Source organism: Citrus clementina, unplaced genomic scaffold (genome assembly GCF_000493195.1).
Source record: "Citrus clementina cultivar Clemenules unplaced genomic scaffold, Citrus_clementina_v1.0 scaffold_9, whole genome shotgun sequence".
In the NCBI taxonomy this organism is placed as follows: Eukaryota; Viridiplantae; Streptophyta; class Magnoliopsida; order Sapindales; family Rutaceae; genus Citrus; species Citrus x clementina.
In genome coordinates, this window is record NW_006261964.1 from 29,208,167 (window position 1) to 29,223,444 (window position 15,278).

Below are 15,278 nucleotides of genomic sequence, written 5' to 3' on the forward strand. Positions count from 1 at the left end.
AGTGATGCAGTAACATGTTCACCTTCATTCATCATCAGATAATTGGTGTCACATAAGAGTTAACAACCTGGAAAACAAAGATATAGCTCAACAAAGAGAAATCGTATAATCAGACAAAGGAGTCGTCACCCAATTTCTCCGTTTTTGCATCAGATTAGCATCTTGTGCTGGGAGCTGGAACTTGAACATTTACAATGATTAAATCCAAGTACATCAACAAATTCTCAATCCTGTATGCGCGTCTCTGTATGGTCAGAAAAAAACACGTTCATGGAGTGAGATCTCTTCAATTTACGGAAGTGTTAATGTACATACAACAAATTGGTAGAACAATTCATAACAATAGTGACACCTGAACCAACTGCAACTGATGCAGAAGCTTGACAAATCTGTGATCGTTTTGTACACAAATTTTGGACCCAATTCTGTTCTCCATTTTTCTGTACAGCAGTTTGACCCCAAAAAAATTAGCCTACAGTCTAATAATTGTACTGAGTTGGTCGTTCTTCTCTTCTATACCATGATCTAAAAATACTGTACTGATTTTGCAGCTATAATTAAGTTCCTTGAAGAACAGCCCCACATTGGATCGTCAGCTCTACCTTCCGCCATAATAATCAAGCTCGTAATACCATAGTTCAGTTAGCCACAAGTTGACGTTCTATGGACTCTGCTCTGTACAAAGTTGATGCCGAATCATATCACAAACTACCCTCAACAGCAAGTTTGTTATTAGCTGGGAAGCAAGCTCCACTATAAATTAGCCTAGCCATCCAACAGTAGTATCAGTTTTGTCACACAGCTTAAGTTGCTGATCGATCAAGAATCTGCAAGACATAAGCCCGAAAACGAAGCCATGGCAAATAATGTATCCACCTCCAGCCCCTTCATCCACCCCACCCCCTCCAAAAAAAAAAAAAACTTATTCCATAGATTTCCACTCTGGACACTTATTGACAACTTAGCTTCCTCAGCAGTTGAGAATAAATAGTTTAGTAGAACCAAAGAGAATCTGAAAACTTCAGGTTCGCAGAGATTGGTGGGTCCAAAAAAATGAATGAAGTTAGATACCACTAGTCCGGGCGGGCAAAGGAGATAGGGGACTTAGATCTAGGGATGGATTCATCTTCACCTGATCCTTCAGGAACTGCCGAGACACACGATCAGCTAAGACCGACTGTCCATCGTACGGTTCCCCATGAACTGGCCTTCCCAATTGCTTTCCTAAAACATCATTTTCGGAGGGTACTAATTCTGAGAATATGTGAGACCCTCCTGGCTGCATCCCTCGGAATATGTCAGGATTTGTATCTTGGTAAGAAGGGCCATTGCCATAAAAGTTACTTGTGGGCTTCGCCAAGTTCCCAAAACCCTCTTGCAAGTAAACTGGTTGTTTCAGGTGATTGAATGGTATAGCACCACTGCCACCCGTTAGAGGTGTGGATGCACCTGAAGTGGTCCGAGGGCTAGATATAGGAGAAGGAGACATTTTTCCATTCAGGTGTTGTGGTGACCTTGGATGTAAAAGAGGGCTTCCAATGGGTGACACGGGGCACGATCTGTTCATTGAAATATTGATATCACTGCAGATCAGGTAACAGAAATCAGAATTCAAGCTCGTGAAGATGATGATGTTGAGTTACTTTTATCATTGCTAATTTTTGTGTAAGAAAGCGAGAAAAAGAGAGACCTGGCATTGAGAGAAGTTTGCGAAACTCTTGATGAATGAACAGCAAGTCTCTCAGTATCAAAAGTGGAAACGTTTCTCAATTGTCCAATGCCCTGAAAGTTAATTAATGAGCCAAACCAATAGTCAGAAATTGGCCGCATACAAAGAAGAGGATATGCTCTAGATGGACATTAGGAAAACAAGCCAGTTTCTTTAGACAGTCCCAAGGTCATTGCCCAAGTATAAAAATCGAAGAAAAAAACACAAAGAATTTTCTCCGCTCTTATGTGCAATCAAACACACATCAAATATCAAATAATGAAAAAAAAAAGTCTCATCACTGTTATCTAAGCTTATCACAACAATTTAAAATCAACAGGACTAATCATTTTCTAGATTTGGTATAGAAGTTTACTTTGGTGTCTCATTTGTCCCTCTAAACCTAAATTTATTCATTAAAGCCTTACTTCACATTTGCCCCCAAAATATCCATGTAACTGGAACAGCTGTTGTCCATACACAAATCCAAGTTTTGATGGAAAAAGTTGACTCTATATTATCCATAACTCACATTAAACACCCAACTGAGTGGACAATACTTCCCTAAACCTTTATCTCATTGTGATACTCAACTAAAGATAAACTAGCAAACTGTCTTAAGCATCCCTGCAGCTTTAATTGCTTTAGTTAGTACATCTCTATGTACTAACCCAATGGAGCTTTACTGCACGCATTATGTCAATATGACTAGGAAGGAACCTGAATTTAGAAAGATTGTCAATATTTTGCTAGAGAGATTAAATAAATAAGACTCCCATGTCATAGTAGCCAGAAAAAGAACAAGTTATATAATGATCATCTGCTTTTGCCTGAGATTTTAGAACAATTTTCACTACATTCTGCACATGTTCTTTCCAACCACGAGTCAAACACTTATCCAACTAGCAGAATTGCATATCTCTAACATTGAAAGTTTAAAATTGATGTGATAACACAATGTATCACACGAACTTCCTACAAATTAATTGATTCACTGGAATAAGACAGCAGTTGAAAAAAAATTCTATAATGCCTTCTGCACATTAAAGATATGAGACAGTTAAGAATGTGAAAAGCATATCAAGACAATATCACCATTTTAATATTCGTGGTACATCTAAATTCCATTGCTAAAATAAACAGGAACCCAAAGGGAGAACATGCACCAAATATCAAGCATACACAACAATCTCAATCCCAATAGAGACGAAATGGAATATCAAGAGAAATGAAACTACCAGAGCTTTTATGCCATTTGTAACTCCAGGGGGAACATCTGAAGGCTCAGGGGCCAGAATAGTTCTTTCCAAAGGTGCAGCACCCTTCACAAAAGGGTGATCCAAAAGCTCAGCTGCTGTTGGACGGTTTAAGGGATTACGTTGCAAACACAACCTAATAAAATCCTTTCCTTCATCAGAGAGGTCATCTGGAATTGTTGGGAGTTCCTTACTATTCCCAATCTTAAACATAGCAGCAACCTGCAGATCATAACATGCAACTATCTCACACAATGAACTAAGCTCCAACTGGACAACATAAACTATCATTTTCTGTATAAGAAAAAATGAAAATTTAAGATCGTTTCTGTTGCTTCAGTACCGACCCCTTCATACTGGCTCCAAGGTGGTTTTGTTGTAGCCATTTCCAAAACAGTGCATCCAAGACTCCAAATATCAACAGCAAGATTGCAACCACTTGAGTTCTTTATAACCTGAGTGTAAATTTAGATTTGATATCACAATTGAGAAACATGTTGTTATTAATGAGTTCAGGTACAAAAAGGAATAATTTCTGACCTCAGGAGCCATCCAGTAAGGGCTTCCCTTGAATGATAATGGACATGACTGGCCGGCAATCTGCACAGAGCATTTAATGTTTCGCTAAATTCTCATTTAATCAGATGCAATTTATACATTTATTAAAAGAAATTATTATGCCTAAACTTACATGCTTTGCCATCCCAAAATCTGCCAGCTTGACCCGCCCATTTGGATCCACAAGTATGTTTGCTCCTTTAATGTCCCTGTAAAATAAATGCCCTTTATTTAAGAATACAAACAATGTATAAATTGAGCAGAGTAGCTAATCTGTATATAGCAGCTTCAAACTTATTCAAGAATAGGAGGATTATCACCTGTGGACTGTATGCTTTGAGTGTAAGAATGCAAGCCCAGACAAGATTTGTTGTGTATAATTACGAATTGCCGGTTCGCCAAAATGTCCATAATCCTGGAGAAGTTTATAAATTGACCCACCAGATACATACTCCAGGTATATATAAAGTTTGTCCTCAACCTGTTCGGGAAAAAAAATCCAACAGTCATATTTGTACCATATGAAAAGACAATGTCTGAAAATAAATATCAACAGCTTTAAATAACAATTGTCACATGCTTCAGTGAATGGAAATAGAACAAAAATACTTACTGTTTTAGATCCATAGTATTGCACGATGTTTGGATGCCGTAAGCGACTTAATAATACAATTTCCTGCCACAGAACTCGAGTAAGAATGTTTTCTTAAAGCTATGCATATGTTACAAAACAAGGGAGCAATTAAATAAACTATTCAAAGAAAGGATGCAGGCAGCGGGGGGGAGGCAAAGAAACAAAAACCATTATCTAATAAACTGAAAGCTGACTGTTATACTTGGAAGTGATCATACCTGCATCAGCTGCTTAGCACTCTCCTTTGACTTGGCATCATCAAATAATGTAACTTCCTTCATTGCACACATTTCACCACTATCACTGGACCAGTTAAGAGGAGAAATCAGATACATACAAACTTAAATAATGACCAACATGTAAAAATACCAAAACAGATTAAAACATCATATTTAAAAACCTCAGTCCTAATGAGCCATTTGTAATCGATAATCAAGAAAATCTGCTAACACTGATCTCAACTACTTAGCTTGCTAATGTACTAAATTTGATGGGAGGTTAATACAATTGTTTTGCAAGCCGTTTATTAATAAAATCAAAGTGCACATGCATTAAAAAAAATTAAAAAAAAGCAATATTCTTTGTGGCAAACCTGTTAAAACAAACATAAACCACAAACCTGTTAAAACCAACATAAACATGTCCAAATGTGCCTCTACCCAGCATCTTTCCCTTTTTCCAGTGTGACTCGGGGCTAACTGGATTTTCCACTCTTCCTGGACTTCGCGGCACAGAGGGTGATGTTGCAGCCGAATTTGAATGAGAAAAGGGAGAAGAATTGGATATTGTTATAGGAGGAAGAGGCAAGCGGTGGCTTTGTTGTTTTCCATCATCAGGCCAGCTTGTCTGCGACTCAATGGGTGCACCTCCTGCTCTAGGATGAATAGGGGTGACAGCACCACTTTGGATTCTGGAGCTGGGGCCTGGGCTAGTCATTCTGGGACTAGGTATTGGTGAATATTCTGGGCTACCCCTGCTTTGTAACTGTTGCCAAAATAACTGTCCTGACATATCACCTCCCATCGAATTATTACCAGAATTTTGACCAGAACCTGGACTAGAGCAGTGGCCAGAGCCAAGTAATGTGACATCTGCATAAGGCTTCCCAGACCAGAAAGCAGAATTCACGACTTGCTCACTACCAAATGCTCTCAGTGGACTTCTGGAGGGACTTGACAACGAGCTGTCAGGAGCACTGCTGAAAGCACCATGATACGGAACCTGTAGATTTGGCACATGACCACTTAAACGTCTTTGTTTGGGTGATGGGGAGAGACGATTACTCAATGAAAGATTTGCCGGTTTTTTTTCCTCTCTTGAACTTGTTTGAGAGGCATTGGAAAGATGATCCTTGGGCATCACACTTCAGGGGTGGAAAGAAAGATGGAGTCAATTGATCAGGAATAAGTAGATATAATAAAACATCAATAACATGTGAACACAAATTTCCCATACATTTACATTTTTATCCATTGTCAAAGCGTCGAGTTTAATGAGTTACGAGCAGGCTAACCTGGAAGGGCTGCTTGCAGCTGTTCTAGTCCCATTGTCATAGTCATTTGCCAGCGGACTGCGATGACGGGAGTCAGCTTGATCGTCACTATCAATGGAGCTCTCACTGGAAATAGAGGCGGTGATCAAATCTCCATCCAAGTCAGCAGGATTTGCCCTACTACGTATGCATGCCGGTCTTGGAAGAGGTAAAAACAATGAAGACTTGGAACCTTTTTCCAGTTTTGGCTTAGTGGAGATACTAATTTCAGAAGCTGTACGACTTACAGCTGCAGAGCGCAAACCAGGAAGTGGAAGTGGTTGAGCATTGGACCTTTCAACAAAACTTTGACTCCTCCCTACTTGCTTGGAAGGGGAAGTTGATCTAGATTCTGCTCGGGACTGGGATCCTAGCTCCGAAACTGTATCATTGCAAGGTCTGCGAGACCCTCCTGATTTACTGCTTGCTTTACCTTCACATGTGATCTTAATTTTTTGATGTATTGTGCAAATTATACCATCCTTACTTGCTTTTTTCTTCGACGATGACTTTCCCCACCAAGAACGCATTTTTCTTATTCTTCAATATTTACCAAAAAAAGAATAAAGCAGCTGGAAATTTCTTCTAAGGCAATTCCGTTTCTAAAACCAACAACCAATCGTGCAACACTTTATTCTAAAATTCTAAAACCTGAACAAAAAAAACAATGAAAAATATAACATGGTCAATAATTAGCAAGACTGTGTCTATGTCACTGTCAACTCCAAAATCAAATTAAACAAAAGTGAGAAAAATTGCATGTCTGAATGTTATACTGAAGCAATGAACTGATCAAAAAAAAAAAAAAACCTCACAGGCAATATGAAAAGTCAAAATTAGTCAGCCAATTTTGACTGATTAGCAAAGCTACCTCATCCAACAACCTCAAAAAAGGAACCACATTTTTATACTTAAAACCGCGTAAATTAAGCACGTCTTGTACGTGCATTATATATAATCACAACGCAAATCATATTAGTTCAAATTTCTAACTACATATAGGAACTGGCAAAATAAACACGTGCGCTAAAAATAAAATCTGAAATTCATTCACTAAAAATAACTCGATTTTTCTCAAATGAACTAAACAGAGTTTTACGATCTTTAACTTAGTTCAAAACGACGGCGTTAATAGACAGATCTCAGCACAGGCTAAAAATAAAGACATAAAAAAGAATACTAATAATAATAACAAAAAATTGTACTCACCGGCACATGTTTTAACGGCAGTTTGAATCTGAAGTGAAGAAGAAACGTACGTCTGAGAGATTAGTTGCGTAATGTTGAGATGAGAACTGGTTGAATGTAATCGTGGAGAAATGAAAGAACCCTAGTCAAAACGGCAGCGTATTGAGGGATTCCTTTGCAAGAAGAATTTTGTTGTTGTTGAGTTCAAAGAGAGAGATCGCGTAAAAAGAAGACAGAGATTGATAGAAATGTAGAGAGAGAAAGAGAAGGAAAGGGAAGAGAGAGAGAGTATGTCTGAGCCCAAGACATGGAGTTGTCTGTGCGTTGATTTTACAATTATTAAAAAAAATACATATATATATATATATATTAAAATTATATTATATTATAATTATTAAAAAGTAATGATGGTGATTGCCGCATTGGTAAATTTCCGAGTACAGTAAACTCGTTTTTAACCGTTAGTTACCCCAAAAAAATTTAAAAAGAAAAAAATCTTTAGGGGAGATGGACTGATGGAGCATGCCACGTCATCATGCTGCTAATTATAAATTTATTATGTAATAAATATAATATGCGTCAAGATGTCATCTAAAATAATAATAATAATAGATAATATTATGTACTGTATTAATATTATGTTCTGTATTTGATTATTGCCAGATTTTTCTTTATTTGAAAGTGACTTTTTTTTGGTAATTATAATTTTTTATTTTACCGTTATAGTATATTTTAGTTTATTTAATGACTTGCGTGGTCGATCTTACTAAGATTTTAAAATTTTTCTTTAAATTTAATGTAATGTTTTAGTGATATTACTCACTTAATGTTTTTCAACACACAAAATATTAGCAACACAATATAATAAACTACAAATACTAATAAATAAATAAACAAGCAAAAGAAGAATTGTAACTTTATAATATATATTCAAAATTAATATAGAAATTATTTTTTTTTACAAGAAATGAAATAATCGAAACCAGAAATTAATGATTATTGGAATCTGCTTGTTTGAGTGCTCGAGGACAAGTTTATTCCCCATCAAAACAAATTTAAATGTTGACGAGATAAACTGATCATCTCAACATATACGACCAGATTTCTACATCAAAATTTGCTATTGTGTTGCGCGTTGGGCTCACGACCTGCGTGGCTTATTCTCAAAGATCACATGGGTTCATTGCTGCTGCGCTACTAGTGCTAGGTTTGCTACTGTGTTGAGTGCTGGGCTTGCGATTTGTGTGGCTACCTACTGCCTACTGCTGTGATTTTCTGACTCACATGCTGGGCTCATGACGATCGCTGGCGATAACGGCTATGAGGCTGAGAGGGTGCGGCTGTTGGCTATGCGGTAGGCAGTTGGTGTCTTGTGTTGTTGTACATTTGTTTCACTTGTTTAATTTATGGCTAGGGATACGGTAGCCTCAAGCCTGTTTTGATTTTGATTTTTTTTTTAATTTGAATTATTTTTTTATTTTATATATTATAGAGTTTTTACTAAAGACCATAATCAGGCCCACTATATACAAACTTTATATCTTTTATCCTTAATAACGTGTCTAAGAAGGAAAAAAATAGGACATCCGCATTAAAAAAAAAAATACAAATATTTCCTATTGTCATTTTTCCAAGATCTTCCAATTTCTGGTCTGTGGACCAAAGCACATTCTTGGTTTTTGATTCGTTATTACTTCCGAGTTTTGTCTCTTGTGTTGGTTGGATGAGGACGCTGGAGAATGACATGGGGCTGGCTTGTTTCCTAACAAGCATTATCACCGCTCGGTATGCTCATCTTAGCCAGCCAGCATAAATCACACATAAATGACAATGGCCTGATATTGTGACCTAATTACTACATTTATCTCTTCACTCAAAAATTTTCTCTTTTGACTTTTGGTCCAGAAGAGGGCTTCGGCAGCCCAACTGCATTTAAGCTTTGCAGGGCTATCGCAACTCCAGGAAACATCACAGCATCTCCAGTCAATTTGCTCAAAACTTATCTTCTTTGACTCTGAATCACAGTCATTCATCATGGTGGAATAACTCAACTTAAAAAAATTTTATACGGTCCTAACATAGCAACTCGATTAATATCTTAGATTTCTTCTACAAATAACTTCAATTTCTTATCAGTAAGCAGAGCCAAAAGAAAAAACTTTTCACAAACAAATCAAACGAGATGCATCAAGCCTCAAACTTCTCACCAAAAGGATATCCAAAGGCAATAACTAAACAAACTTTGATACTCAAATTTTAATTCACGACACCGAAACTAATTAAACATTTCATAAAGCTCCCAACTTTCAAAGGCCAAACAACAGCATATAAAAACCCAAGATCCCATATCCCTTTTTCTCTTATTTTCCCTCAGTTTCTCAGCTACCAAACACATAACCTGTGAATATGTGTGTGTAAAATAATAATAATAATAATAATAATAATAAAACTCTGTTTTTTTTTCCCGGACAAAACTTATACTAAAAACAAAATAACCCATTAAAGAGAAGAATAGTTACAACCCCATAAACGAACCTGAATCGCGGCTGGCCGGAGGCGGGACTCAGCTGAAACTATGGCGGTTGCAGCGGCGTTAACGGTCTCGACGCTGTCGTGAACACTACTCATCTTATTTTCAAATTTTCAAAACATGAAACGACGACACAAACGAGTTGTGTAATAACATCTACAGCTTCCGTTTGGATCTCCAAACGAATTTGAAAATAAGATGAGTAGAGTTCACAAACGACTCAGCTCAGGGGCCAAAATAGTTCTTTCCAAAGGTGCAGCACCCTTCACAAAAGGGTGATCCAAAAGCTTAACTGCTGTTGGACGGTTTAAGGGATTACGTTGCAAACACAACCTAATAAAATCCTTTCCTTCATCAGAGAGGTCATCTGGAATTGTTGGGAGTTCCTTACTATTCCCAATCTTAAACATAGCAGCAACCTGCAGATCATAACATGCAACTATCTCACACAATGAACTGAGCTCCAACTGGACAACATAAACTATCATTTTCTGTATAAGAAAGATGAAAATTTAAGATCGTTTCTGTTGCTTCAGTACTGACCCCTTCATACTGGCTCCAAGGTGGTTTTGTTGTAGCCATTTCCAAAACAGTGCACCCAAGACTCCAAATATCAACAGCAAGATTGCAACCACTTGAGTTCTTTATAACCTGAGTGTAAATTTAGATTTGATATCACAATTGAGAACCATGTTGTTATTAATGAGTTCAGGTACAAAAAGGAATAATTTCTGACCTCAGGAGCCATCCAGTAATGGCTTCCCTTGAATGATAATGGACATGAATGGCCGGCAATCTGCACAGAGCATTTAATGTTTCGCTAAATTCTCGTTTAATCAGATGCAATTTATACATTTATTAAAAGAAATTATTATGCCTAAACTTACATGCTTTGCCATCCCAAAATCTGCCAGCTTGACCCGCCCATTTGGATCCACAAGTATGTTTGCTCCTTTAATGTCCCTGTAAAATAAATGCCCTTTATTTAAGAATACAAACAATGTACAAATTGAGCAGAGTAGCTAATCTGTATATAGCAGCTTCAAACTTATTCAAGAATAGGAGGATTATCACCTGTGGACTGTATGCTTTGAGTGTAAGAATGCAAGCCCAGACAAGATTTGTTGTGTATAATTACGAATTGCCGGTTCGCCAAACTGTCCATAATCCTGGAGAAGTTTATAAATTGACCCACCAGATACATACTCCAGGTATATATAAAGTTTGTCCTCAACCTGTTCGGGAAAAAAAATCCAATAGTCATATTTGTACCATATGAAAAGACAATGTCTGAAAATAAATATCAACAGCTTTAAATAACAATTGTCACATGCTTCAGTGAATGGAAATAGAACAAAAATACTTACTGTTTTAGATCCATAGTATTGCACGATGTTTGGATGCCGTAAGCGACTTAATAATACAATTTCCTGCCACAGAACTCGAGTAAGAATGTTTTCTTAAAGCTATGCATATGTTACAAAACAAGGGAGCAATTAAATAAACAATTCAAAGAAAGGATGCAGGCAGCGGGGGGGAGGCAAAGAAACAAAAACCATTATCTAATAAACTGAAAGCTGACTGTTATACTTGGAAGTGATCATACCTGCATCAGCTGCTTAGCACTCTCCTTTGACTTGGCATCATCAAATAATGTAACTTCCTTCATTGCACACATTTCACCACTATCACTGGACCAGTTAAGAGGAGAAATCAGATACATACAAACTTAAATAATGACCAACATGTAAAAATACCAAAACAGATTAAAACATCATGTTTAAAAACCTCAGTCCTAATGAGCCATTTGTAATCGATAATCAAGAAAATCTGCTAACACTGATCTCAACTACTTAGCTTGCTAATGTACTAAATTTGATGGGAGGTTAATACAATTGTTTTGCAAGCCGTTTATTAATAAAATCAAAGTGCACATGCATTAAAAAAAATTAAAAAAAAGCAATATTCTTTGTGGCAAACCTGTTAAAACAAACATAAACCACAAACCTGTTAAAACCAACATAAACATGTCCAAATGTGCCTCTACCCAGCATCTTTCCCTTTTTCCAGTGTGACTCGGGGCTAACTGGATTTTCCACTCTTCCTGGACTTCGCGGCACAGAGGGTGATGTTGCAGCCGAATTTGAATGAGAAAAGGGAGAAGAATTGGATATTGTTATAGGAGGAAGAGGCAAGCGGTGGCTTTGTTGTTTTCCATCATCAGGCCAGCTTGTCTGCGACTCAATGGGTGCACCTCCTGCTCTAGGATGAATAGGGGTGACAGCACCACTTTGGATTCTGGAGCTGGGGCCTGGGCTAGTCATTCTGGGACTAGGTATTGGTGAATATTCTGGGCTACCCCTGCTTTGTAACTGTTGCCAAAATAACTGTCCTGACATATCACCTCCCATCGAATTATTCCCAGAATTTTGACCAGAACCTGGACTAGAGCAGTGGCCAGAGCCAAGTAATGTGACATCTGCATAAGGCTTCCCAGACCAGAAAGCAGAATTCACGACTTGCTCACTACCAAATGCTCTCAGTGGACTTCTGGAGGGACTTGACAACGAGCTGTCAGGAGCACTGCTGAAAGCACCATGATACGGAACCTGTAGATTTGGCACATGACCACTTAAACGTCTTTGTTTGGGTGATGGGGAGAGACGATTACTCAATGAAAGATTTGCCGGTTTTTTTTCCTCTCTTGAACTTGTTTGAGAGGCATTGGAAAGATGATCCTTGGGCATCACACTTAAGGGGTGGAAAGAAAGATGGAGTCAATTGATCAGGAATAAGTAGATATAATAAAACATCAATAACATGTGAACACAAATTTCCCATCCATTTACATTTTTATCCATTGTCAAAGCGTCAAGGTTAATGAGTTACGAGCAGGCTAACCTGGAAGGGCTGCTTGCAGCTGTTCTAGTCCCATTGTCATAGTCATTTGCCAGCGGACTGCGATGACGGGAGTCAGTTTGATCATCACTATCAATGGAGCTCTCACTGGAAATAGAGGCGGTGATCAAATCTCCATCCAAGTCAGCAGGATTTGCCCTACTACGTATGCATGCCGGTCTTGGAAGAGGTAAAAACAATGAAGACTTGGAACCTTTTTCCAGTTTTGGCTTAGTGGAGATACTAATTTCAGAAGCTGTACGACTTACAGCTGCAGAGCGCAAACCAGGAAGTGGAAGTGGTTGAGCATTGGACCTTTCAACAAAACTTTGACTCCTCCCTACTTGCTTGGAAGGGGAAGTTGATCTAGATTCTGCTCGGGACTGGGATCCTAGCTCCGAAACTGTATCATTGCAATGTCTGCGAGACCCTCCTGATTTACTGCTTGCTTTACCTTCACATGTGATCTTAATTTTTTGATGTATTGTGCAAATTATACCATCCTTACTTGCTTTTTTCTTCGACGATGACTTTCCCCACCAAGAACGCATTTTTCTTATTCTTCAATATTTACCAAAAAAAGAATAAAGCAGCTGGAAATTTCTTCTAAGGCAATTCCATTTCTAAAACCAACAACCAATCGTGCAACACTTTATTCTAAAATTCTAAAACCTGAACAAAAAAAACAATGAAAAATATAACATGGTCAATAATTAGCAAGACTGTGTCTATGTCACTGTCAACTCCAAAATCAAATTAAACAAAAGTGAGAAAAATTGCATGTCTGAATGTTATACTGAACCAATGAACTGATCAAAAAAAAAAAAAAAAGAAAACCTCACAGGCAATATGAAAAGTCAAAATTAGTCAGCCAATTTTGACTGACTAGCAAAGCTACCTCATCCAACAACCTCAAAAAAGGAACCACATTTTTACACTTAAAACCGCGTAAATTAAGCACGTCTTGTACGTGCATTATATATAATCACAACGCAAATCATATTAGTTCAAATTTCTAACTACATATAGGAACTGGCAAAATAAACACGTGCGCTAAAAATAAAATCTGAAATTCATTCACTAAAAATAACTGGATTTTGCTCAAATGAACTAAACAGAGTTTTACGATCTTTAACTTAGTTCAAAACGACGGCGTTAATAGACAGATCTCAGCACAGGCTAAAAATAAAGACATAAAAAAGAATACTAATAATAATAACAAAAAATTGTACTCACCGGCACATGTTTTAACGGCAGTTTGAATCTGAAGTGAAGAAGAAACGTACGTCTGAGAGATTAGTTGCGTAATGTTGAGATGAGAACTGGTTGAATGTAATCGTGGAGAAATGAAAGAACCCTAGTCAAAACGGCAGCGTATTGAGGGATTCCTTTGCAAGAAGAATTTTGTTGTTGTTGAGTTCAAAGAGAGAGATCGCGTAAAAAGAAGACAGAGATTGATAGAAATGTAGAGAGAGAAAGAGAAGGAAAGGGAAGAGAGAGAGAGTATGTCTGAGCCCAAGACATGGAGTTGTCTGTGCGTTGATTTTACAATTATTAAAAAAAATACATATATATATATATATATATTATATTATATTATAATTATTAAAAAGTAATGATGGTGATTGCCGCATTGGTAAATTTCCGAGTACCGTAAACTCGTTTTCAACCGTTAGTTACCCCAAAAAAATTTAAAAAGAAAAAAATCTTTAGGGGAGATGGACTGATGGAGCATGCCACGTCATCATGCTGCTAATTATAAATTTATTATGTAATAAATATAATATGCGTCAAGATGTCATCTAAAATAATAATAATAATAGATAATATTATGTACTGTATTAATATTATGTACTGTATTTGATTATTGCCAGATTTTTCTTTATTTGAAAGTGACTTTTTTTGGTAATTATAATTTTTTATTTTACCGTTATAGTATATTTTAGTTTATTTAATGACTTGCGTGATCGATCTTACTAAGATTTTAAAATTTTTCTTTAAATTTAATGTAATGTTTTAGTGATATTACTCACTTAATGTTTTTTTATTTAATATTGTACGTTAATTTTATTGATCCCATGATGACATGACATAAATAAATAAACAAGCAAAAGAAGAATTGCAACTTTACAATATATATTCAAAATTAATATAGAAATTATTATTTTTTACAAGAAATGAAATAATCGAAACCAGAAATTAATGATTATTGGAATCTGCTTGTTTGAGTGCTCGAGGACAAGTTTATTCCCCATCAAAACAAATTTAAATGTTGACGAGATAAACTGATCATCTCAACATATACGACCAGATTTCTACATCAAAATTTGCTATTGTGTTGCGCGTTGGGCTCACGACCTGCGTGGCTTCTTCTCAAAGATCACATGGGTTCATTGCTGCTGCGCTACTAGTGCTAGGTTTGCTACTGTGTTGAGTGCTGGGCTTGCGACTCGTGTGGCTACCTACTGCCTACTGCTGTGATTTTCTGACTCACATGCTGGGCTCATGACGATCGCTGGCGATAACGGCTATGAGGCTGAGAGGGTGTGGCTGTTGGCTATGCGGTAGGCAGTTGGTGTCTTGTGTTGTAGTACATTTGTTTCACTTGTTTAATTTATGGCTAGGGATACGGTAGCCTCAAGCCTGTCTTGATTTTGATCTTTTTTTAATTTGAATTATTTTTTTAATTTTATATATTATAGAGTTTTTACTAAAGACCATAATCAGGCCCACTATATACAAACTTTATATCTTTTATCCTTAATAACGTGTCTAAGAAGGAAAAAAATAGGACATCCGCATTAAAAAAAAAATACAAATATTTCCTATTGTCATTTTTCCAAGATCTTCCAATTTCTGGTCTGTGGACCAAAGCACATTCTTGGTTTTCGATTCGTTATTACTTCCGAGTTTTGTCTCTTGTGTTGGTTGGATGAGGACGCTGGAGAATGACATGGGGCTGGCTTGTTTCCTAA

At 37.0% G+C, this 15,278-nt stretch overlaps 2 protein-coding genes across 2 annotated transcripts; both read right to left on the reverse strand.

Moving 5' to 3' along the window:
* Positions 1-109: 109 nt before the first annotated feature.
* LOC18031457 (mitogen-activated protein kinase kinase kinase YODA) lies at positions 110-7,193 on the reverse strand. The gene is made up of 12 exons (XM_006421912.2): positions 6,897-7,193; positions 5,670-6,338; positions 4,776-5,519; positions 4,375-4,459; positions 4,136-4,198; positions 3,843-4,003; positions 3,656-3,731; positions 3,505-3,564; positions 3,312-3,419; positions 2,947-3,186; positions 1,691-1,782; positions 110-1,583 (listed from the first exon to the last, which is right to left on the reverse strand). The coding sequence occupies exons 2-12, from the start codon at positions 6,215-6,217 to the stop codon at positions 1,064-1,066; spliced, it is 2,697 nt and encodes an 898-aa protein (XP_006421975.1). The 5' UTR covers positions 6,218-6,338; positions 6,897-7,193; the 3' UTR covers positions 110-1,063.
* A 2,217-nt stretch (positions 7,194-9,410) lies between these two features.
* Positions 9,411-13,836, reverse strand: LOC18031446 (mitogen-activated protein kinase kinase kinase YODA). The gene is made up of 10 exons (XM_006421913.2): positions 13,540-13,836; positions 12,307-12,975; positions 11,413-12,156; positions 11,012-11,096; positions 10,773-10,835; positions 10,480-10,640; positions 10,293-10,368; positions 10,142-10,201; positions 9,949-10,056; positions 9,411-9,824 (listed from the first exon to the last, which is right to left on the reverse strand). The coding sequence occupies exons 2-10, from the start codon at positions 12,852-12,854 to the stop codon at positions 9,615-9,617; spliced, it is 2,055 nt and encodes a 684-aa protein (XP_006421976.1). The 5' UTR covers positions 12,855-12,975; positions 13,540-13,836; the 3' UTR covers positions 9,411-9,614.
* Between the last annotated feature and the right edge of the window lie 1,442 nt (positions 13,837-15,278).